This window comes from Henckelia pumila, chromosome 4, assembly GCF_033568475.1.
Source record: "Henckelia pumila isolate YLH828 chromosome 4, ASM3356847v2, whole genome shotgun sequence".
In the NCBI taxonomy this organism is placed as follows: domain Eukaryota; kingdom Viridiplantae; phylum Streptophyta; class Magnoliopsida; order Lamiales; family Gesneriaceae; genus Henckelia; species Henckelia pumila.
Genome location: NC_133123.1, coordinates 33,289,382 through 33,313,843, shown reverse-complemented (window position 1 = coordinate 33,313,843; position 24,462 = coordinate 33,289,382). Strand labels below are relative to the sequence as shown.

Genomic DNA, 24,462 nt, shown 5'->3' with positions numbered 1-24,462 from the left:
AAATTTCAAAATATGATGATTTCATTATCTTGAAACACGTACGTAAATTCATTCATGTTCTTTTATGATAGAACGTAAATTCAACATTTCTTTGGTTTCTTTTCCCACGTGGTTTTACAAGTTTAGGAATTAATACATTTCGGCACCATTTGGTTTGAGTGATAGGTTAAGTAATCCATAGATAAGTAATATAATGTAAATTAAAAATAAAAAAAAATTGTTAATACATTATTTGATTTGATGGATAGATTATAATTTATTTGATTTAATTAATGTAAAATTATTAATTAATAAATAGATAAATAATATGACGAAAATAAGGCGAAATTGATTGTGATAAGTTATACATAGATTAATAATACATCAAACCAAACAATGTCTTTTGATTTTTTGTGCGGAATATAGAAAAAGCTAACAAACAAGCTCTCTCAAACGAACTCTCTGTCTTTACATTTACAATACAGGCGGGAACAAGTCTGAATTAGGCTCCAACGGCGTCGTAGGAGTAAACAGAAATGGCTTTGGTGGAATCTGTATGGATTTAAGACTACCTTCTAACATTTCCACAACCTTAGACATCGACGGCCTCTGGGACGGGACAGTCTGAATACACCAAAATCCAACCGAAAACATTTTTCCTATGGCTTTTTCCTCATCTTGATCACTTGCAATTGCATCCATGTTCTCAGTTTCATGTAAGATCACTTGCTCATAAATTTTGTCTATAAAATCATTTTCACCGGATTGACTTGATCCAATGCCAACATTATTTTGTGCTCCAGCCATTTCAAGAATCATTATCCCATAGCTATAGACATCAGACTTGTGAGAAAACGCCTCCAAAATTCCTAGAGAATACTTCAGGAGCAATGTATCCAACAGTACCTCTCGTCTCGGCCATAGATAAAATACTCTGCTTCTTCTTGTATAGCTTAGCAAGCCCAAAATCAGATATCTTCGGACAAAATTCTTCGTCCAATAGAATATTTTGAGGTTTGATGTCGAAATGAACAATTCTTGCATTGCAGCCTTTGTGAAGATATTCTAGACCTCGAGCAACGCCAACTGCAATCTTATACAATGTTTTGCAATCCAATTGACAGTCTGTATCGAGTGATCCTGTAATGGTCTGACAGCCAACTTTACTTATTTAGCTGCTTTCAAATAAAGAAATTCACTAGAATCGGGGAATAAATTAGGTAGTAGAATAAGAACTCTTGATTTTAGCATATCTTCCGTTATCATAGAATAAATTAGAGTCCTAAGTCTAGGAGAACTTTCTATTTATGACTCTCAGAATTTCTGTATAAATTCCAGCATATTATGATGAATAAAATATGAAGAAAGTTCTTTTAAAAGAGTATTACGAGATCATAGGGTTCTCTCTTAACGAGCCCTTAGCACAATTATCACAATAGGGAAAAAGGAGCGTAAATCCTCTAAAAAGATCACCGATCTAAACGACAGACCTGTTAATCGTCCCATAACCCGCTCAATATCCCTGGGCCATAACAATCTGGTATCAAATCCAGCAACCATGGGCAATTTCAGCACACTCAAACAGCAGTTTGAGGCATTTCTCAATGCATATTAAGAGGACAAAGTGACAAACGAACAGCGGCAGCAAGCATTGACTATCCAGCTTGAGGAATTGTCCAGAAGCTTGTCACATATGAAGGTGGAACTCTCAAATAATGGAGGGGAGAACAGCAGCACTCGTCAATCCTTCCAGCAGCGCACACAGGGACATGGACCACGAGGCAGAGAAGAGACCCATTCATCAGTTCCACATTATGCCAAGATGAATTTCCCAAAATTTGATGGGCTATCCGATCCCCTTGGGTGGCTCAATAGGTGCGAACATTTTTTCCGCCACCAAAGAACTCCAGATGAAGATAAGGTTGGGTGGGCTTCCTTCCATTTAGAAGGAGACAGTCAGGTCTGGTTTTTGAAATTAGAGCGTGACCGCCCAAATTTACATTGGGAGGAATTCAAAACTCAATGTAATTTACGTTTTGGTCCGCCCATGCGAAGCAATAACCTAGGGGAATTGTCCAAATTGCTCCAAGATGGAACAATAGACGATTACCAACGCCGCTTTGAGCAGTTAGCGGCTCGAGTAAGTTTTTTGGCCAATGAATAGGAGGTTCAACTATTCATCAGCGGTCTCCAAGAACAAATAACAATAGAAGTTGAGCTACAATTGCCATGAGCCTTTCAAGACTCTATGAAAAGAGATTTGGAATTATCAATGAAGCACCTTCAGCGCCAAAACATCCAGCCACTAATTCTTCAAGACCCTTATTTGTTAAGAAGCTAAGCAGGATGGATATGGAGGAAAGGAAGGCCAAAGGTCTCTGTTTCAACTGCGATGAAATATATCATCGCGGTCATCAATGTAAAAAATTATTTTGGCTTGAAGCAGCTGAAGACCTTCACTGTTTGTAAGATTCCCCTGGAAACAGTGACGTTTACGATCGTGCGGTTCCCGATTCTCGTGTTTGTGGGCAAACACGTTTTCCAGGGGGGAAGTGATGTAATGGTCTGACAGCCAACTTTAATTATTTAGCTGCTTTCAAATAAAGAAATTCACTAGAATCGGGGAATAAATTAGGTAGTAGAATAAGAACTCTTGATTTTAGCATATCTTCCGTTATCATAGAATAAATTAGAGTCCTAAGTCTAGGAGAACTTTCTATTTATGACTCTCAGAATTTTTGTATAAATTCCAGCATATTATGATGAATAAAATATGAAGAAAGTTCTTTTAAAAAAGTATTACGAGATCATAGGGTTTTCTCTTAACGAGCCCTTAGCACAATTATCACAATAGGGAAAAAGGAGCGTAAATCCTCTAAAAAGATCACCGATCTAAACGACAGACCTGTTAATCGTCCCATAACCCGCTCAATATCCCTGGGCCATAACAATCTGGTATCAAAGCCGGCAACCATGGGTGATTTCAGCACACTCCTGAAAGAGTAGGTGCCCTCTTATCCAACTTGTGACTAAGGGATTTTGTGACTCTATGTGTAAACAATCTTTGTTTAATATAATTTACATTTTTATATTGGCATTTACTTTATCTTTTATCATATTATTATGGTGTGACGTACTATACGATGTTTAGATAAAGACCTTGAATATACTATACGATGTTTAGATAAAGACCTTGAATATACTAGAGTACATGTAAAATGTGATAGTAGAATTGAATGACTATCATGAAACACATCTTATAATCACTGTATATTCTAAACAGTTCCTAGTCAATTGAGCCATCCGCTAATAAGGATAAGGATCGCTGGAGATTGAGACTAGCATTTGCGATGCCTAGTACCACGTTTCATTGGTATAGAACATAGAGATGTTCGAAGCATGCAAATGGATATTCATATGATGGATGATCGAACTACCCTATTCGGACTTTCCAAGTGGTTATCATTAATTGAGTGTATAAGTCCGCGGTTTTGGTTGTACACCATTAGTCCTTACTACTTGAAATATCATGGAGACTCTATATGTTAGTACTGTACTTTGACTCGTTTACCGACTCTATGAGGGTCATTAGGTGTCGAGATTGGGTACATTTACGACACATATAGGAGTCAATTCTTTGTTTTCAAGGATTCACCACATGCTTGCGACTGTGGATATCCTATGCGATCTGAGGAGATATTAGTGTGACAAATCTCTGGCCAGAGTACATGATGTGCTTTAGGTTACTTGGTTTCCTAGTAGCACATGCGATGTCACTATTTGATCTTCAAGATGTATTGCATAGTTATCAAATCTCGAATGACTCTCGATGTACCAATGGTTGTTGATTCGATTGGGATATATGGTTGAAGGGACCATACTGTACGCTAACCAAAACCTACTAGTTCTTGCAGGCACTATCAGTGATACCTAGGGAATCATGGGGCGATGTTGCTAGGCGCTCTTACCATGATTCGATGGGTAAGTCGGAAATTGTTGTTCCGAGTTACAAGGAGTTGTGAGCCCACGGCTAGTTGTATCCCTGAACCATTGAGGGTTACACAAGTAATGGATTTCTAATCCCCGTTGAGATATTTGAATTTAAAAGTTAAATTTGGCGAAAGAGAATTTGGACTTCTTAACTAAAGGGAATGGAATTTCCTAAAATGACATAGGGATGTGCATTTTTGGAAATCACTGAATTCGGATTCAGAAAAATTATCTTGACTTTAAAAGGTGCAGAAATGGTTTCTGTGCACATTGGTGAAATCTGTTTATCAATCGGAGTCATGATGAATTTTATATTAATTTCTATAATAACAGGCTTGGCTTGTTGGGCTTAAGTTATAACTAATGTGCCCTAAGGTGTTAGTGTCCTATTAGACATATAACTTAGTCCAGTACAGAAATTATATATAGGAGTTGTAGTGACCCGCAATTAATCAAGGTTTTTGCCTAAAATTATCCGAAGTGGATCGGAAGCTCCGAAGCACAGATCGGAAGCTCCGATCTAGATCGGACGTTCCGTTGGAGGATCGAACGTTCCGTTCTGGCTAGGGCTGGCGTCATCACCAATGTCAGCAAGATGACGTCATTGCTTACGCACGTGATGTGACATCGGACGTTCCGATGTCACGATCGAACGCTCCGTTCGCGATCGAACGTTCCGATGAGGGATCGGACGTTCCGATCGCCGTCTATAAATTAGGGGTCCGAGCCCTCATTCTGTGCACCAATTTCCCTCCTTTCCTCTGGTTTTCGAACCTTCTTACTTAGATCTACGGAGTTCTAGGCATCCTATTGGGAATCCAGAAGTTGCCTAGCGATCCCGGCGTTGTATCGGAGGTGTGCCTAAGTTTTGAGGCGATTCTACACCAGCGGGCTGACGATGGACGAAGGTATAGTTTGGCTTCCTAAAAATATTTAGGAGTATGAAATAGCTTAGTTAAGGCTTTTAGAGCATTTATAGTGATGCATGGACTTTTGCATGTGTAGACGCAGTAGGGCAGACTTGTAGGCTTTGGACCTAGACGGGTGTGCTAGGAGTTGACCTGCAGTGTTAGAGGTACGTAAGTACTGACCGAGATAGCCGACATGATATTTATACATATGTGTGTGATGCATGATGTATGTGCTGTATTGGCTATGTTTTACTGTTTTTAGCACATGCATATGTTTTTACGGAGACTGCATCGGGTATGATGTGAGTCATGACAGTTTCCATCAGTCGAGGCGATTCTTCCTGAGGATTCGTGTCTTGGGAATATACGAGTACCACGCGGAGTCGCTCTCTTGCCCGGTACTGTGTATTCCAGGTGCCATGAGTAAAGTGATTTAACCCTGATTTTTAAAGTCATGTGCATGCTCATATTTGTATTTATATCATTGCTTCCGTATTGAGCGTAGTCGCTCACGCCCTTTATGTTTCGTGTTTTGGGACACCTTGTGGCGGGTCAGGTCTGAGGCTGGACAGTCCCGGTGGTTCCCAGCAGGGTTGAGGTTGCTACCGTGCAGAGGTAGTTTGTTAGGGATTCTGATACCCTAATTTCGATTTGGTTGTATAAAGAATTATACACTGTTTCTATTGTCGGTTGTATTCTGCCGATTGGATTTGTTGTACTTTGGAATTATCCGCTATTTAACGCTTTAATTATTGTTGCTTGCGCTAATCACTCTGATTAGGTAGTGGATCCGGGTAGGGTCGCTACATTCATTGGTATCAGAGCGCATTGCAACTGGGAATTAGTAAAGCGGATTTTAAGAGTTGTCTGTTGTTATTGACAGATGGCAGATGATGATTACGAAAGTCAGGCTAGTGGTGGTCGTTGGGGTGATCCACCAAGGAGACATCACCATAGACATCATCATGAGGATCATAGGCGTTTTAGTATGAACCGTTTTCTTCAGATGGCTCCTAAGCCATTGGTGGGTGGCGAGGCTCCTGCAGTTGCTGAGGACTGGTTGGAGCGTATGGAGAGTTGTTTTCGGGAGTATCAGTGTACTGAAGCCCAGAAGATGGAGACTTTAGCTTTTGTTCTAGAGGGAAATGCGAAGAGGTGGTGGAGAGCTACTTCTACTCCGTTTATTGCCGCCAGGGGTACCGCTACTTGGGCTGAGTTTAAGTCTTCCTTTGAGAAGCATTACTTTTCTCCAGCTTTGCGTCAGACGAAGGCGAGCGAGTTGCTGAGTTTGCGACAGGGTACTATAACCATTGATGAGTACCAGCAGAAATTCTTTGAGCTTCTTTCTTTCAGTCCCCATATTGCGAGTAGCTCAGAGACGATGCACGATCTATTTCTTCAAGGCCTTAACCCTGACATTCATCAGTTGGTTGCCGCGGGCAGAGAGAGGAACTTCGAGAATTTGGTGAACAATTGTCACCAGGCATAGGACAGTCTGCAGAGGAACGGGACTTTCGGATCTTCTGCATCCAGACCATCTAGCTCTTTGGGTCCAAGGGCCCAGTTTTTTTAAGAAACAGGGTGGTACTTCTTCTTCTTCTTCCGGATCTGGCGGTGTTCATCGTTTTGGTGATTCACGACGTTGTCTTCAGTGCAAACGGAAGCATCACCCAGGACCGTGTCCTCATATCACTGGTGTTTGTTTTCAGTGCGGCCAGGAGGGTCACATGAAGAGAGATTGTCCCACTTTGGCCGGTACAGTGAGTGGTTCGGGGAGTTTTGGTGGTTCTCAGACCACTATCTATCAGCCACCGCAGTATCAGCAGCAGCGTCAGCAGTCGCAGCCATCGCAGTGACATCATTCTCAGTCTTCTTCGAGAGGACAGTCATCGCGCCCGCGTGCTCAGGGGCAGGTGTTTGCGCTGAACCAGGAGCAGGCTCAGGCAGACAGTGAGAATATGATTGCAGGTACTTTTAGTTTGTGCGGTTTTCCTGCTTATCTTTTTATCAATACCGGTGCTTCGCATTCATTCATATCAGCTCGATTTGTAAAGAGGCATAGATTACCTTTTGTTTCCTTAGACGTCTTGTTAGCGGTTTTAACTCCGATGGGTCAGGAAGTCTTAGCTAAGCGTCTTGTTTTGGGTTGTATTTTGGGATTTGAGGGACATCTGTTGAGTGCTAACCTGATGGTTTTAGCGATGGATGACTTTGATGGTATCATCGGGATTGATCTTTTGACTTCGTATCGAGCGGTAGTGGATTGCTACCAGAGATTTGTCCAGTTTCGCCCCGAGGCTGAGGATGCTTGGTATTTCTATGGTGAGGGAGCGCGACCCCTGATGCCAGTGGTTTCTGCTCTGAAAGCCCGACGTGCTTTAGAGTATGGCGGGGAAGGCTACCTGATCTATGCGATTCATGCATCCTTAGAGGGTCCGGACATGGAGGAGATACCAGTAGTCAGTGAGTTCCCGGATGTGTTTCCCGACGAGATTCCAGGGTTACCACATGTGCGAGAGATCGAGTTTGGCATTAATTTGTTGCCAGGGACAGCGCCGATTTCCCGAGCACCGTACCGATTAGCTCCATCTGAGATGCGAGAGTTGCAGCAGCAGTTGCAGGATCTTTTTGATAAGGGCTACATTTGACCCAGTGTTTCACCTTGGGGAGCCCCGGTTCTATTCGTCAAGAAGAAGGATGGTTCGATGCGTTTGTGCATTGACTATCGTCAGTTGAACAAAGTGACAGTAAAGAACAAGTATCCTCTCCCACAGATTGACGATCTGTTTGATCAATTGCAGGGTACTTCTGTCTATTCCAAGATCGACTTGCGTTCTGGGTATCATCAGTTGCAAGTTAGAGACGAGGATGTTTCAAAGACAGAATTTCGTACTCGATATGGGCACTATGAGTTCTTAGTGATGCCATTTGGTCTGACGAATGCTCCAGCTGTTTTCATGGATTTGATGAACAGGGTTTTCCAAGAGCTCTTGGATAAGTTCGTTGTAGTGTTCATCGATGACATCCTTGTGTATTCTCGTAGCATGGATGAGCATGTCTTTCATCTTCGTACTGTTTTACAGACCTTGCGAGAGCATCAGTTGTATGCTAAGCTCAGCAAGTGTGACTTCTGGATTGACCGAGTTGTGTTCCTTGGTCATGTCATTTCTAGAGATGGAGTATCAGTGGATCCTAGCAAGACAGAGGCTATTCTTAATTGGTCGCGCCCGACGACAGCATCTGAGATTCGTAGTTTCTTGGGTTTGGCCGGATACTACCGTCGATTCGTGGAGAATTTCTCTTAGCCAGGCCTTTGAAACAGTTGACGCAAAAGGATGTTTCTTTTGAGTGGTCTTCCGCATGCGAAGATAGTTTTCGTGAGTTGAGACGTCGATTGACGACTGCTCTAGTACTATCCTTGCCGACTGGATCTGTTGGTTTCGTAGTCAACACTAATGCTTATCTTCAGGGTTTGGGGTGTGTGTTGACTCAAAATGGGCATGTGATTGCCTATGCCTCCAGGCAACTAAAGACTCACGAGGGGAATTATCCCGTACATGATCTAGAGCTTGCAGCCATTGTCTTTGCTCTGAAGATATGGCGTCATTATTTGTACGGTGAACGATTCCAGATTTTTACTGATCATAAGAGTTTGAAGTACCTGTTCACTCAGGCAGAGTTGAACATGCGACAGTGCCGTTGGATGGACTTGCTGAAGGACTATGATTGCGAAATCAATTACCATCCAGGATCTTCTAATCCGGTTGTTGATGCGCTTAGTCGCAAGATTTATTTGAGTTCCCTTCGTACCAGTGCAGTGTCACGAATGGTCGAAGAGTGTTGTTCCTTGGGTTTCACTTTCCGTCACAAGAAGGAACAACAGGGAGTTCGTGTTGCGTCTGTGCTTGCCGAGCCAGCCTTGTATAGACGTATTCGTGAGGCACAGGGTGTTGATCCCAAGATTCAAAGATTAGCCCGATTCACTGAGGGTGAGAATTCAGCTGGTTTCCATTTTCAGGCGGATGGTTTGTTGTGTCTTTCTGGCCGTGTGGTTGTGCCTGATGATTCCACACTTAGAGATGAGATCTTATCGCAAGCTCATCATAGTAGGTTCTCAGTACATCCTGGCAGCATGAAGATGTACAAGGATCTACGAACTCGATTTTTGTGGAAAGGAATGAAGCGCAGCGTTTATCAGTTCGTGTCCCGATGCCTTGTGTGTCAGCAGGTCAAGGCAGAGTATCGTCGACCCGGAGGTCTACTTCACAATCTCGATATTCCTGAGTGGAAGTGGGAGCATATGACGATGAACTTTTTCACCCACTTACCTATGTCTTCCAGGAATTGCGACGCGATTTGGGTTGTTGTTGACCGATTGTCGAAATCCGCGCATTTCTTACCATATAACCGGTATTTCACCTTCGACAGGATGGCACAGCTGTATCTGCAAAAGATTGTCCGTTTGCATGGTATTCCACTGAGTATTGTGAGCGACATAGATCCTCGTTTCACCTCAAGATTTTGGGGGAGTTTTCAGCGTGCTCTTGGTACCACTTTGAGTTTGAGCACAGTGTATCATCCAGAGACTGATGGAAAATCGGAGAGGACTATCCGTACTCTCGAGGACTTGCTTCGAGCTACCGTAATGGACTTTGGCCCAGCATGGCACGATCATTTGTCATTGGTGGAGTTCGCTTATAACAATAGCTACCATATCAGCATTGGCATGGCACCATTTGAGGATCTTTATGGACGTCGTTGTCGTACACCTTTGTTTTGGGACGAGGTTGGCGAGCGGCAGGTGGAGGGTCCTCAGATGATTTAGCAGATGACTGATGCAGTATAATTGATCCGACGCAGGATTAAGGCATCCCAGGATCGACAGGCTAGCTACGCGAACACTCACCGCAGGCCACTTCATTTTGAAGAAGGAGAGTATGTATTCTTGCGTGTATCACCTTTTCGGAAGGTGATGAGGTTTGGTCTCAAGGGTAAGTTGTCACCAAGATTTATTGGTCCTTTCGAGATTCTCGAGAAAGTTGGAGACGTGGCTTATCGTCTAGCCTTGCCACCGAATCTTTCGAAGATTCATGATGTGCTTTACGTGTCTTTGTTGAGACAGTACGTGGCGGATCAGTCCCACATCTTGCGTCCGACTGAGGTGCAACTAGACCACGATTTGTCATATGTGGAGAAACCTCTCAGAATTCTCGACAGAAAGGACAAGGTGCTTCGTAACAAGCGCATACCGTTGGTGATGGTACAGTGGCAACGCAGAGGTACAGAGAAAGCTACTTGGGAGTTGGAGAGTCGGATGTTAGCCGAGCACCCCGAGTTGTTTTAAAATTTTGTACTCTGTTGTATCGAATGTATATTGTTCAGTTGTAATAAGAGCATAGATTTTGCATACTATGTTTTCCTTAAGATGTAATTTCGAGGACGAAATTTCTTAAGTGGGGGAGAATGTAGTGACCCGCAATTAATCAAGGTTTTTGCCTAAAATTATCCGAAGTGGATCGGAAGCTCCGAAGCACAGATCGGAAGCTCCGATCTGGATCGAACGTTCCGTTGGAGGATCGGACGTTCCGTTCTGGCTAGGGCTGGCGTCATCACCGACGTCAGCAAGATGATGTCACTGCTTACGCACGTGAGGTGACATCGGACGTTCCGATGTCACGATCGGACGCTCCGTTCGTGATCGGACGTTCCGATGAGGGATCGGACGTTCCGATCGCCGTCTATAAATAAGGGGTCCGAGTCCTCATTCTGTGCACCAATTTCCCTCCTCTCCTCTGGTTTTCGAACCTTCTTACTTAGATCTACGGAGTTCTAGGCATCCTATTGGAAATCCGGAAGTTGCCTAGCGATCCCGGCGTCGTAGCGGAGGTGTGCCTAAGTTTTGAGGCGATTCTACACCAGCGGGCTGACGACGGACGAAGGTATAATTTGGCTTCCTAAAAATATTTAGGAGTATGAAATAGCTTAGTTAAGGCTTTTAGAGCGTTTATAGTGATTCATGGACTTTTGCATGTGTAGACGCAGTAGAGCAGACTTGTAGGCTTTGGACCTAGACGGGTGTGGTAGGAGTTGACCTGCAGTGTTAGAGGTACATAAGTACTGACCGAGATAGCCGGCATGATATTTATACATATGTGTGTGATGCATGATGTATGTGCTGTATTGGCTATGTTTTACTGTTTTTAGCACATGCATATGTTTTTACGGAGACTGCATCGGGTATGATGTGAGTCATGACAGTTTCCATCAGTCGAGGCGATTCTTCCTGAGGATTCGTGTCTTGGGAATATACGAGTACCACGTGGAGTCGCTCTCTTGCCCGGTACTGTGTATTCCAGGCGCCATGAGTAAAGTGATTTAACCCTGATTTTTAAAGTCATGTGCATGCTCATAATTGTATTTATATCATTGCTTCCGTATTGAGCGTAGTCGCTCACGCCCTTTATGTTTCGTATTTTGGGACACCTTGTGGCGGGTCAGGTCTGAGGCTGGACGATCCCAGTGGTTCCCAGCAGGGTTGAGGTTGCTACCGTGCAGAGGTATTTTGTTAGGGATTCTGATACCCTAATTTCGATTTGGTTGTATAAATAATTATACACTGTTTCTATTGTCGGTTGTATTCTGCCGATTGGATTTGTTGTACTTTGGAATTATCCGCTATTTAACGCTTTAATTATTGTTGCTTGAGCTAATCACTCTGATTAGGTAGTGGATCTGGGTAGGGTTGCTATAGGAGTTGATGGGGTTTTTGAACAACACACATCTACAGTTTTGGAAAATCCTAGATTAATTCTAAGGAGAATTTTCGAACTCTGTCTCCCTTTTGTGAGAGAATTCAGTCTGTGATTTTTTGAAAATTACATTCTGAATTGACAGATCAAATCTGTAAATCTCTTCGATAAACATCTGATTGATTTCTAATGCAATCAATCAGAGGGTTTTAGTTTTCTATTCGTGGACCTAATTCAGGAGTTGATCGAGCGAGTCATCGGTTCCTAGAATTTACAACAAGAGCAGATTTAATCTGTTGCAGTCCATAGATCAAGCCATAGCTTGAAGAGGTAAAATATTAATTGTTATTATTATTTTACTTGTTTAATTTTAATCGTAAGGATTTGATGCCCATGATCTGGAATCGTTCCAGATCAGAAAATAAAATTTTTAAACTTCCGCTGCTCCGGGTATCAGATCTGACTGATCTGAAAACGTGTTTCATCAACTCCAACAGTAGTTTGAGGCGTTTCTCAATGCATATCAAGAGGAAAAGTGAAACACGAACAGCGGCAGCAAGCATTGACTGTCCAGCTTGAGGAATTGTCCAGAAGCTTGTCACATATGAAGGTGGAACTCTCAAATAATGGAGGGGAGAACAGCAGCGCTCGCCAATCCTTCCAGCAGCGCACACAGGGACATGGACCACGAGGCAGAGAAGAGACCCATTCATTAGTTCCACATTATGCCAAGCTGAATTTCCCAAAATTTTATGGGCTATCCGATCCCCTTGGGTGGCTCAATAGGTGCGAACATTTTTTCCGCCACCAAAGAACTCCAGATGAAGATAAGGTTGGGTGGGCTTCCTTCCATTTAGAAGGAGACAGCCAGGTCTGGTTTTTGAAATTAGAGTGTGACCGCCCAAATTTACATTGGGAGGAATTCAAAACTCAATGTAATTTACGTTTTGGTCCGCCCATGCGAAGCAATAACCTAGGGCAATTGTCCAAATTGCTCCAATATGGAACAGTAGACGATTACCAATGCCGCTTTGAGCAGTTAGCGGCTCGAGTAAGTTTTTTGACCAATGAACAGGAGGTTCAACTATTCATCAGCGGTCTCCAAGAACAAATTGCAATAGAAGTCGAGCTACAACATCCTCCTGATCTTATTAGCGCCATGAGCCTTGCAAGACTCTATGAAAAGAGGTTTGGAATTATCAATGAAGCACCTTCAGCGCCAAAACATCCAGCCACTAATTCTTCAAGACCCTTATTTGTTAAGAAGCTAAGCATGATGGATATGGAGGAAAGGAAGGCCAAAGGTCTCTGTTTCAACTGCGATGAAATATATCATCGCGGTCATCAATGTAAAAAATTATTTTGGCTTGAAGCAACTGAAGACCTTCACTGTTTGGAATATTCCCCTGGAAACAGTGACGTTTACGGCCGTGCGGTTCCTGATTCTTGTGTTTGTGGGCAAACACATTTTCCAGGGGGGAAGTGATGTAATGGTCTGACAGCCAACTTTACTTATTTAGCTTCTTTCAAATAAAGAAATTCACTAGAATCGGGGAATAAATTAGGTAGTAGAATAAGAACTCTTGATTTTAGCATATCTTCCGTTATCATAGAATAAATTAGAGTCCTAAGTCTAGGAGAACTTTCTATTTATGACTCTCAGAATTTCTGTATAAATTCCAGCATATTATGATGAATAAAATATGAAGAAAGTTCTTCCGTTATCACCGATCTAAACGACAGACCTGTTAATCGTCCCATAACCCGCTCAATATCCCTGGGCCATAGCAGATCCACTGGTACTAATGAATTTGTCTAAAGATTTGTTAGACATAAATTCATAGACTAGAGCTCTTTTGTTTGTATCATAACAAAAACCTAACAAATTCACAATATTGACGTGAGAAGTTTTGCTGATACTCGCAACTTCATTAATGAAATTTTCTCCATTGCCTTTTGTTTCTGTCAACAGCTTGACAACAACAAATTGCCCATCCGGTAGCATTCCTTTGTACACGCTTCCATATCCTCCTTGCCCGAGCATATCACTAAAAGATTTGGTCATTTTCTTGATCTGGGAATATTTATATCTTCTTGGAGCCTGAGATTTATTATTAAGTAAAAAATGTTCAATATCTGGATTAGTCTCCTGGTATAAAGGAATTCGTAATATCTGGCAGCATCGACGTTTCATGAGACAGATTATGATAATGGCTACAACTATTATAACTGTTACAACTAGCGCCATCCCTGAATATAGAAAACACATGACAACATACGTTATAGAGTCATCCAATCAATTGATAAACTAAGGGACAGAAGTGCAACACTTACCTATTAGAATCTTCCTCACAACAGATAGCCCGGATTTACCTAGTACAAACTTCTTCATATTAGAAAGTTTATTTTTAAGAATGATTTTGTTACAGTTACACAAAAATGGTAAAAAAAAATTCAAAAAACAAACTCATATTCACAAACCCCACCTGATTGAACGCAACCCTGACAATTGGCGATGCTATTTAACCATTGGATCGAAAATCCACTGGCAAAAGCATTCTGCAAATCATTTACCGAAGCTGAATCATTGGCCAAAGCATGTGCGACAGATTGGTTTACTGGAACAAAAATATTATCATTGAATTTGACATTCGATCCTAGCTCAAATGCCTTCCCAGACACAAAGAAATTTAATCTTTCGGTCGTGCTGCCTACATTGCACGTAAATTGGTTGGTACGATTTGGCCTACTCGGGTCAAGTGCATCGAGAGATAGTGTCTCTTGATGATTGGAAGAAGTTGTTGCCTGAGGTCGATCGGTCGTGCAATCATAGTACAAAGTCGCATTCTCGTAAGTATAGTTTCGAGGAAATGTGAAAAAGTTTGGATCTAAAGTTGTGTTGAAGAGAACACTTGGGCATGTGCTGTTCCACAAGTCCTGTCTTGCTACTTTTAGAGTTTGTGAAGGGTAATCGATCTCCAGAACTCTGTAATTTCCTGAATCAATCTTGAGCAGTGGGACATCGTCCTCGTAGTCGAGCAACTGGAAACCTGGAAAACCGCAAATTTTAGGACGATTCGCTCCCCAGAAGGGATAGTTTATGTTGCTGATGCTGCCACATTGAAATGGCTCTCTGCACTTCTCATTTTGCAGGCTGCAGGGGAATCCAGGATTATTGATCGAATTAAAATCAATCTAGTTTATAATAATAATTCATAGATTGTACTTGTACCTGAACAGGGCGGGACAGAAGGTGATGACATAATCCCCGGTGGAGCAAGTGAATAGACCACCGGCATCTTCTGTCGGGTGGCTGAAAGCCAAGGGAAACGCATTCTTGAACAACTGCGAATAATATGTCGACCCGCACTCCGAATCGCTGAACACATTACATTCATTCTGGCACGCGTCGCCGCCTTCGGTTCTCAGCTCCGCCGGGCACAGCCGGTTCACGTCCTCCGTGCAACCCGTGGAATGGCAGTTCTGTCTTGATCCGCTTCTGGCGGATATCTTCATGGGAAGGTTGAAGCCATTGGCAAGGCTGACATCGTAGAAGTCCATGGAATCGACTGATCGGTCGATAGAGAACTCCGCCAGGGTAACGGCAGTGGAGTCAAAGCGGTCGCATTCCATCTGGCCGGAGCCGCAGTCGCCAGTTCTGCAGGAGCCTCGGCCCGTGGCATTGAAGGTGCACCCTGTTCTTCCCCAGAACCGACCCATCCACCCTTTCGGAGCTTGGAAAACTCTTGTTGTACGGACAATCTGATTTCTGTTTAAAGTGGGCACGTAATAGTTTGACTAAAAGAACTTGTTTATTTTCTAGCCATATGGTGTGGACTGAACATCCTAGTTTATTTAGTATCTTTTAAACAGTTTTTGTACTAATCTTTCTCCTTAATGTTAAGATGGTTTGGTTTAAAAAAAAAACTAAACTAAACAAAGCAAAATTCAGCTACCAATTGTAGAAAAAGTCTTCGGGGATGCTTGAAAACACAGAGGAAGTAAATTAAGGCCGAACAAAAACCGATTGTTTTCTCACTTGAGTGTCTTTGCCGTGAACATTTTTCCTTTTGATGAATTCAAAACAGAGTTTATTTCGTTTAGATTTTGACGGGCTTCAAATGATAGTGAAAGGAATTTTATTCCTTGATATTTTCGGCCCTTGTATTAATTGATATTATTAGATTTTGCTTTCTAGACAAGATAAAATATATGGTAAATATTCTGAGTATGTATCGTTTATGCTAAAGATATATTTGCCAAAGTTTAAATCATGTCTTGATAAGGTGATTAGTTGATATAATATAATTTGATATTATCAAGATTTGATTTGCAAGATTTGATAGAGTTTATTTCCTACTAAAACATGTTTCCTTATTCATGTAGGACTCTATCTAAGGAAATCTTCAAAATTTGAATGTTAATCTATAAAAGGGGATTTCACGCACAAGATAAAAGCAAGCTTCAGACGTACAATACTCTACTCTGAAGAATTCTGTTGAAGAATTTGAAGAACTCTGAATCAAGGTTTGCAGTCATCGTTGTTGCATGTCCCCATGTTGTCGTTCGTGTTGAAGACATCAGAGACAACACTGTGGGAACTATGTTGTTGAAGATCTTTTCTGTCTCTTCAATTTAGGCTACGGGAGTTGCATCCAATTTCTTTTATACTCTGTTGTATTTTAGGATGCAAGTTTGATTTCTCAACTTGTTGAGAAATTTAGGATTTAATGACTTTTCGTAAAATTACTAGGATTGATTTGTAAGACTGATCTTACGTTTACTACTAATATTTAGCCCTAAGGCACCCGCACGATTTTTATACTCGTGCAAAATTATTTACTTGTGTTTTATTTACGCTTTAAATTTCTGCTGCACTGTGTTGTCTGTGGTGTTACAACACAAAGGACAACACTGCCTATTTTACATAACCAACTACGTACACCGTTTCTTTCACGTGGCATCAGAGCCACCACTTGACTTTACTAAGTGAGTTCCTGGTTTGTGTTACAGGTTAGTTATGGACACTCCGTACACAAGTGCAATTCATCCACCTATTTTGGATGGAACAAATTACGGCCCTTGGAAATTGAAGATGAGCATGTACATCCAATCCATTGAGTCCAGGGCTTGGCAACGTGTTCTTGACGGTTGGTCACCACCTATGAGAGATGATGATGTACCAGGACCAAAGCCAAGATCACAATGGACAGCCGAGGAGAATACTACGGCTATTTATAATGCTAAAGCTCTTAATGCTATGTTTGTTTCTGTTGATATGAATATGTTTAATCTAATTGGTACTTGTACTTGTGCTAGGGATGCTTGGGAGAAACTGCAAACCCACTGTGAAGGCTCGGCAAGTGTTAAGAAAACAAGGATGCATCTCATAACTTCAAAATTTGAAAAAATGAGAATGGAGAAATCAGAGACCATCATGGAATATAATGGAAGATTGATGAGCCTTGCAAATGAAGCATCTGTTCTTGGTGATCCTATTTCAAACGAGAGACTTGTATCCAAAGTGCTTCGTTCTGTCCCCAAAAGATTTCACACCAAGGTTTGTGCGATAGATGAATCCAAAGATACATCTACAATGGGTTTGGATGAGTTAATAAGTTCTGTTCGCACATATGAAATGGAGTTAGAAGCCAAAGATGACTCAAAAGGTAAGTCTATTGCCTTTCAAGTATCTAATAATGTTTACAATGATTTTTCTGAAGTTCAACAGGAAGTAAAGAAATCTGATCTTGAATAGAATTCTATCGCCTTGATTTCGAAGAAGTTCACTGATTATTTCAAGGTTATGAAAGAAAAGAAGGATGTGAAAGGTGCGCAACCTTCAAATTTTCCTAAATTGCCTACTTCAGAGAAACCTCAAAAACCTGCTGCTACTCGAGGACCTCGTCAAAGGTATGAAGGTAAGGTTCAGTCCTCAAGCAAAAATTTTGATAATGTTCAATGCAGGGAATATAAGGGATATGGCCACTATGCTTATGAATGCGCAAATCGCCTTCGGAAAGGTATGAATGCTTCTCTGAGTGATGATGATTCTGAAGAAGAACAAGAAAAGATTGAACAGGCAGATCTCATATCCTTTACTACTTTGTTGGAGAGTAAGAAACATTTTCAGATTAATCCTCTTGGTGTTGGCTCCGGTGTTGCAACACCTGGAGGCAACACAGTTCAAAAATCTGTTTGTTTTGTTGCTTCTAACCTTGATAATTCCAGTAATCATGAAGAACAGGTAGCTGATCCTTATACTCTGGAAGGTATTCAAAAACTCTATGAAGAGTTGTACTGTGATTGGAACAAGAGGAATCAGTTGAACTCAACCCTTACAAAAGAGAATATTCAATTGAAAGCTGTTGTGGCTAGATTGGAAGTTCTAATGAGTAAGAAAGATCTGGAATTAGGGTTGCTGAATTCTGAACTTGAAAGAGCAAAAACAACACTTGATAAATTTAATTCTAGTTCAAGCAAACTTGATTCCATTTTGACTATGGGTAAGAATGATAAGTTTGGTCTTGGTTTTAAAGAAAGTGTTTTTGAAACTGGTGAATCTTCCAAATCACCAGTGTTTGTGAAGGAAGGTAATGATTTCTTGAATCATCCTTCAACTGCTTCGAAAGGTAAGAAACCCATTGTTGAAAAAGAATGTTTCTGTCCCTAAGCCAAAACAATGGAAGCGTCCTTTTGTATGTCACTATTGTCTCAAATCTGGTCATATCAGGCCCTTTTGTCGAAAGCTGAAAAATGACTATGTGGTGTGGGAATCTAAGCAGGTGTTGCCCCCCGTGTTGCCCAACACCAAGAGCAACACTAGCAGAAAGAGGCCCACTGTGAAGAATGTTTGGATACAAAAGCCTGATGTTAGATGTTTTGTTATTTATACTTCCTTGAAAGCTAACACTGCAGGTAATTGGTATTTTGATAGTGGAAGCTCTCGACACATGACAGGCTTGAAAGATCACCTCACTAATTACGTTGAACAAAATGGTGGTAGAGTGACCTATGGAGATGGTGCAAAGGGAAGAATTGTTGGCAAAGGAACACTCAACATAGAAGGGTTTCCAAAGCTTCATAACTTCTTACACGTTGAAGGACTTAATGCGAATTTAATTTCAATTAGCCAACTGTGTGATGATGACTTGCATGTGAAGTTTGATAAGAATACTTGTGAAGTTTTTGATAATACTAATCGTTGTGTTATGACAGGTACAAGATCAGTTGATAATTGCTACCAACTTGGTGAAGAATTGGCATGTAGACACTCAAAGGTTGATGAGTTTAGTTTATGGAACCAAAAACTTGGACATGTGAATTTCAAGACCTTAAAGAATTTGAGTAAGTTTGAAGCTGTAAGAGGTCTTCCAAATCTAAAGGCTGGGGTTTCTTATGTTTGCGGTGCATGCCAAAAAGGTAAGCAAACCCGTGTTTCGCACCCCATGTTACAACACTGTGGGACGACACGGTATCTTGAACTTTTGCACATGGATTTGATGGGTCACATGGAAGTCGAAAGCTATGGAGGTAAAAAGTATTCTTTGGTATGTGTTGATGATTTTTCTCGTTTTACATGGGTCAGATTTCATAGAGAAAAATCAGACACTTTTGATGTTTTTAAGAAGTTGTTTACCAAGATTATTAACCTACATACTTTGACTGTAGCAAGAATCAGAACTGATCATGGAAAGAAATTTGAGAACTCATCTTTTTCTTTTTTATGTGATAAGAAGGGCATCTCACAGGAATTCTCTGCCCCAAAAACTCCTCAACAAAATGGAATTGCCGAAAGGAAGAATAGGACGTTGCAGGAGATGGCTAGGGTGATGATAAGCTCAAAAAATATCTCTAAGAAATTTTGGGCAGAAGCATTAAACACAGCATGTCATATTTCCAATCGTGTGTATTTGAGAAGTGGTTCTTCGATGACTTCCTATGAAATTCTCATGGAAAAGAAGCCAAATCTCACTTATTTTCATATCTTTGGCTGTGTATGCTATGTTTTGAATGATAGAAATCACCTAGCAAAATTTGATTCCAAAAAGTGATAAGTGTTTGTTCCTTGGTTATTCTACTAATAGTCGTGCATATAGGATGTATAACCTTAGGACCAGAACAATTATGGAATCTATTAATGTTGTTTTTTATGATGGTGCAGATCTCAAAGGAAAAACTGCTGAAGATGATATTGAAGGCTTGCTGGAAATTCCTCCTGAAGAACACAGTGTTGTCCCGGATGTTATAACACCAAACACAACACTGGTTCTTCCAAAAACTGTTCATGAAGAAAATTCTCAAAATAATGAGGAAACTGAGGTATCTACTGAAAAGAACATTTCAAGCAAGATACAGAAGAATCATCCATCATCATAGATTATTGGAGATGCTCATGGAACAAGACAAACCCGTGTTAAGGACAAAGTTGACTACCGCAAGATGGTTGGGTTAGTATGCATGAGTTTCATGTACTCACGAGTAATGCATTCCTGTTTTGTTTCCAATATTGAACCCAAGAATGTCAATGATGCTTTGAATGATGAATTTTGGGTAAATGCCATGCATGAAGAACTTGAGCAATTTGTCCGAAATGATGTGTGGTTTTTGGTTCCACCTCCTGATCATGGTAATGTCATTGGTACAAAATGGATTTTTAAAAATAAAACCGATGAATCAGGAAACATCATTAGGAACAAAGCAAGGTTAGTTGCTCAAGGGTATACGCAGGTTGAGGGGGTTGATTTTGATGAGACCTTTGCTCCTGTTGCGCGCATTGAGTCAGTCCGACTATTGCTAGCAATTGCATGTCATATGGGTATAAAACTTTACCAAATGGATGTGAAGAGTGCATTTTTGAATGATATTTTAAATGAGGAAGTGTATGTGAAGCAACCCAAAGGCTTTGAGGATCCACACCACTTGGATCATGTTTACAAGTTGAAGAAGGCACTCTATGGCTTGAAGCAAGCTCCACGAGCATGGTATGGTAGGTTGACCGAGTATTTGCTCGAAATTGGCTTCAAACGAGGTGAGGTTGACAAAAACCTTTTTATTCAAAAGGCCAAAGGTGAAATCCTTATTTGTCAAGTTTATGTGGATGACATTATATTTGGTGCTTCTTCTCAAAAGCATGTTGATAGTTTTGTTGAATGCATGTCTTCTACTTTTGAAATGAGCATGGTAGGAGAGTTAACTTTTTTCCTTGGACTGCAAGTTAAGCAATCAAATGATGGGATTTTTCTTTGTCAAAGTAAGTATGCAAAGAATTTGGTGAAAAATTTTTGCAAAGAGAATGTTAAGAACATGAAAACTCCTATGGGCTCGAGTGAAAAATTAGAAAAAGACAGTGTTGCGGCTGGTGTTAACAACACCATGTATTGCAGCATGATAGGGAGTCTTTTGTACTTGACTGCTAGTCGTCCGGATATCATGTTCAGTGTGTGTTTATGTGCTAGGTACCAATCTGATCCAAAGGTAACCCATTTAAAATCTGTTATGAGAATTTTGAAATATGTTTCGGGTACATTGGATTTGGGATTGTGGTATACGAGGGAAACCAACACTAATCTTGTAGGTTTTAGTGATGCTGATTGGGCTGGTGATGTGAATGATAGAAAGAGCACTACGGGTGGGTGTTTTTACCTTGGCAATAATTTGGTTTTATGGTATAGTCATAAGCAAAATTGTGTGTCACTTTCGACTGCTGAATCTGAATATGTGGCAGCCGGAAGTTGTTGTTCACAACTTCTTTGGATGAACCAAATGATTGAAGATTATGGTTTTAAGAGTGAACCCCCCATTGTTTATTGTGATAATTCGAGTGCTATTGATATATCATAGAATCCAGTTCAAACTCACGCACAAAACACATTGACATTCGTCATCACTTTATTCGAGATTTAGTAGAAAAAGGTATGATTCGAATGGAGTCTATTGGAACCAATAACCAATTGGCAGACATATTTACTAAAGCATTAGATCATGAGAGATTCTCAACTCTTCGGAGGTCACTCAGCATGTGTGCATTATAATTCATTGCATGTGTTGTCTGCGGTGTTACAACACTACCGACAACACTGTTGTTCTTCTTGTCATGCATTTTTAGGATTTTAGGCATTCTGCACTCACTCTGTTTTGTGTAGTGTTTAAATCTCTGTTTCATTGATTCAATCAATGCCAAGTTTTTCTGCAAATTTTTTATTGAAACATACTGGCCCTTGTAAATCGAACTCTGACTAAACCACTAAGTAGTTGAGGGATGTACGTGTATTCCATGTTCTTGTCCCATGTGAAAAGTGGTTTCGAAAATTCAGTGTTCAGCTTTTTAAAGTTTGATGACCAATGTCATATATACAATCTTTATAAATAATCGGAAGAAAATGGAAAAAGCTACCTAATTGAGTCCAATGAAGACTGTTCTTTTAGTGTGCAGGCTACCAATTCTGGAATTTTTTTAAAAACAAGGGTAATCAAGTGTGTAAGTCTCAAATGCTTTTTGAAAAACTATGGTGTTGTTGATAATGCTAGCAACATGAGAGACAACACTACACTTGTCAACATATTGTTTGCTTGTGATTGCATTCTTACTTTATGTTACATTCTGTTTAGGCATAAAATAGGTCATGCATATGCATTTTTGTTAATAGGGTTCTGTTTTTGGGTAAGTTTCTAAATAGACGAATTTTGATGATTTACCCTATTTACTAAAAATTGAATTTTTGTGATTGCCTTTTGGTTCAGTGGAGTTACGCTGATGTGTAGGTAATTCTGGAAGATTTGGGCTGAAATATACATCTTGGATTATTGCCTTATTTATGAGATTTTATCTCTTTAATCTCGGTTTTTAATTCTTGGCCGTTGGTAACCTGGTGAGATAAGGAAATCAAAGTAATTATGGGTTTGTTAGGAAAATATTATTGTTTGTGATAAGGGTTATATATATGAGTTTTCGTGATTATCGGGCATTATCATCTTCTCAAATTTCTTTACTCTCGATCAAGTCTTCTGCAAACCCTACATCCTTCTTTCTCTAGAATTTTTATTTTCCATGGCAGGCTTTGATCCACAGGATATTAGAAGCGAGATGGGTCATAAAAAACCCGATGTTTCCGCCAGTGTTGCAACACCGGAGAACCCAACTTCCACTCCTTCTCTGTCGATCGTTCCAGTACCCATGGAACCCGTTCATCTTGCTGTTCTCATGTCGTGAGAACCAGGAAACGCGATTGATTTGGAGAATCCTCTTGATTTTTCCGTTTTGAATAGTGTTAATCCTCCTCCACCGATGGTTCGGCGTTCAAAAAGGCAGGCAGGGTACGACCCTGATTTTACTCAGTCTAAGCGGTTTTACAAGGTTCCTCGCATCTCCATGGCTGAAGAAGATCGCAGCTCCGGCGACAATTCTGATGATGCCAACTATGAATTTGTGGCAAGGAAGAAACCCTCTGGTTTTGCTGTTGCCTCTGCCTCTGCTCCGATCATTGAATCTGCTTCTGATAGCAAAGATTCAAACCCTTCTGATGATGTTCCTACTAAGGACACTCCTGCTGCTACTGTTCCTCAAAAAAGTATTGCTTCTGATGAAGATGCCACTCTGGCTCAAATTTTGGAAATCCTTAAGCAAGGCAAGGCTTCTTCGTCTGTTCCTCCTTCTGCTCATCTCTCCGATGATGAGCCTGATACTGAGATGATGGAAGAATTTGCTCAGGGAAAAGCACATCAAGATTTTGTTTCTTCCTCCTCTTCCTCCTCTGCCACGTCAGCTGCTGATTCTTCTGATAAGAGTGCTGATATTGGAGAAAAAGAAGACTCTGAAGATATTTCCAGCATGAATGCTGATGAAGATGCTTTAGAGACTGAGGAAGTTTTTGCTCCTGATGCCAGTGTTGCTGTTGGTGTCGTCAACACCACGAACAACACTGTTGATAAGGACTATGACATGGATGCTTCTCATTCCCTCATGTTTTATTCTGGTGATGCTGCTGCTGTCTGGCCTCTCTTCACTCATAGAGGTCTACTGGATGAAAGGAACATAGATGTACGCTCCTACGATAGGTACAATTTGATTGATTTTTTGAAGCTTAGACAACTCTATTCTACTATTTTTGCGGTGATACCCTATTGTAAGAGGGTGATTCTGGAGTTCTACGCCAACTTAACCTCAAGCATTGAAGATCCAGAATCTGCAAAGTATGGCTTGGTGTACCTTCGGGGTAGGCTGTTCGAGTTCACTCCAGCCGTAATCAACTCTTTTTATTCCACCCCAGATGTGGATGAAGGCAATCCTCCATAAATCAATGAAGTGATTACTGTTCTTACTAGTGGTATGGTCAAAAAATTCTCTGACCATTTTTCTGCAGCTAAGCTCACCTCTTTTTATTCTGTGCTGCATAAGATAGCTGTGAGAAATTGGACTCCTTCATCCAACTCAACAGTTATCACAAGACCACAGGCGGTCATTTTGTATGCCATTGGGACTGGGAGTCCCTTCAATTTTGGGAAGATGATGTTCAAGACAGTGCTCCAGTTTGCTGATGGAGGACTCAAGTCTACTAAGCTGCCTTTCCCATCCTTGATCTATGGCATTTTGGAATCTCAGGCTTTCATCCGCAATATTACAGAAGATCTCACTGATCAACCTGAGATTTTGAAGTTAGCAGCTGGACTTCTCAAGGGAAATCGAGTTCTGGATTTGCCCTGGACTGTTATTCCTACTTCTGCTGCTGAAGCTGTTGGTGTTGCACCCGGTGTTGCCAACACGGGTGACAACACTGAAGAAACAGTGCCTACTCCTACTACCTTGGAATTCACCACTGCCACTATTCAGCTGC

At 41.1% G+C, this 24,462-nt stretch overlaps 2 protein-coding genes across 2 annotated transcripts; one reads left to right on the top strand and one right to left on the bottom strand.

The window, feature by feature from the left end:
* Positions 1-453: 453 nt before the first annotated feature.
* LOC140860796 (PR5-like receptor kinase) lies at positions 454-14,021 on the bottom strand. The gene is given in 5 exon segments (XM_073263802.1): positions 454-831; positions 833-1,104; positions 6,676-6,681; positions 13,427-13,879; positions 13,964-14,021. Coding segments are annotated over 5 exon segments (1,167 nt in total).
* Positions 14,022-17,045: 3,024 nt separating this feature from the next.
* Positions 17,046-20,008, top strand: LOC140860795 (uncharacterized). The gene is made up of 6 exons (XM_073263801.1): positions 17,046-17,298; positions 17,443-17,542; positions 17,597-18,024; positions 18,208-18,261; positions 18,848-19,162; positions 19,794-20,008. The coding sequence occupies exons 1-6, from the start codon at positions 17,046-17,048 to the stop codon at positions 20,006-20,008; spliced, it is 1,365 nt and encodes a 454-aa protein (XP_073119902.1).
* The last annotated feature ends 4,454 nt before the right edge of the window (positions 20,009-24,462 follow it).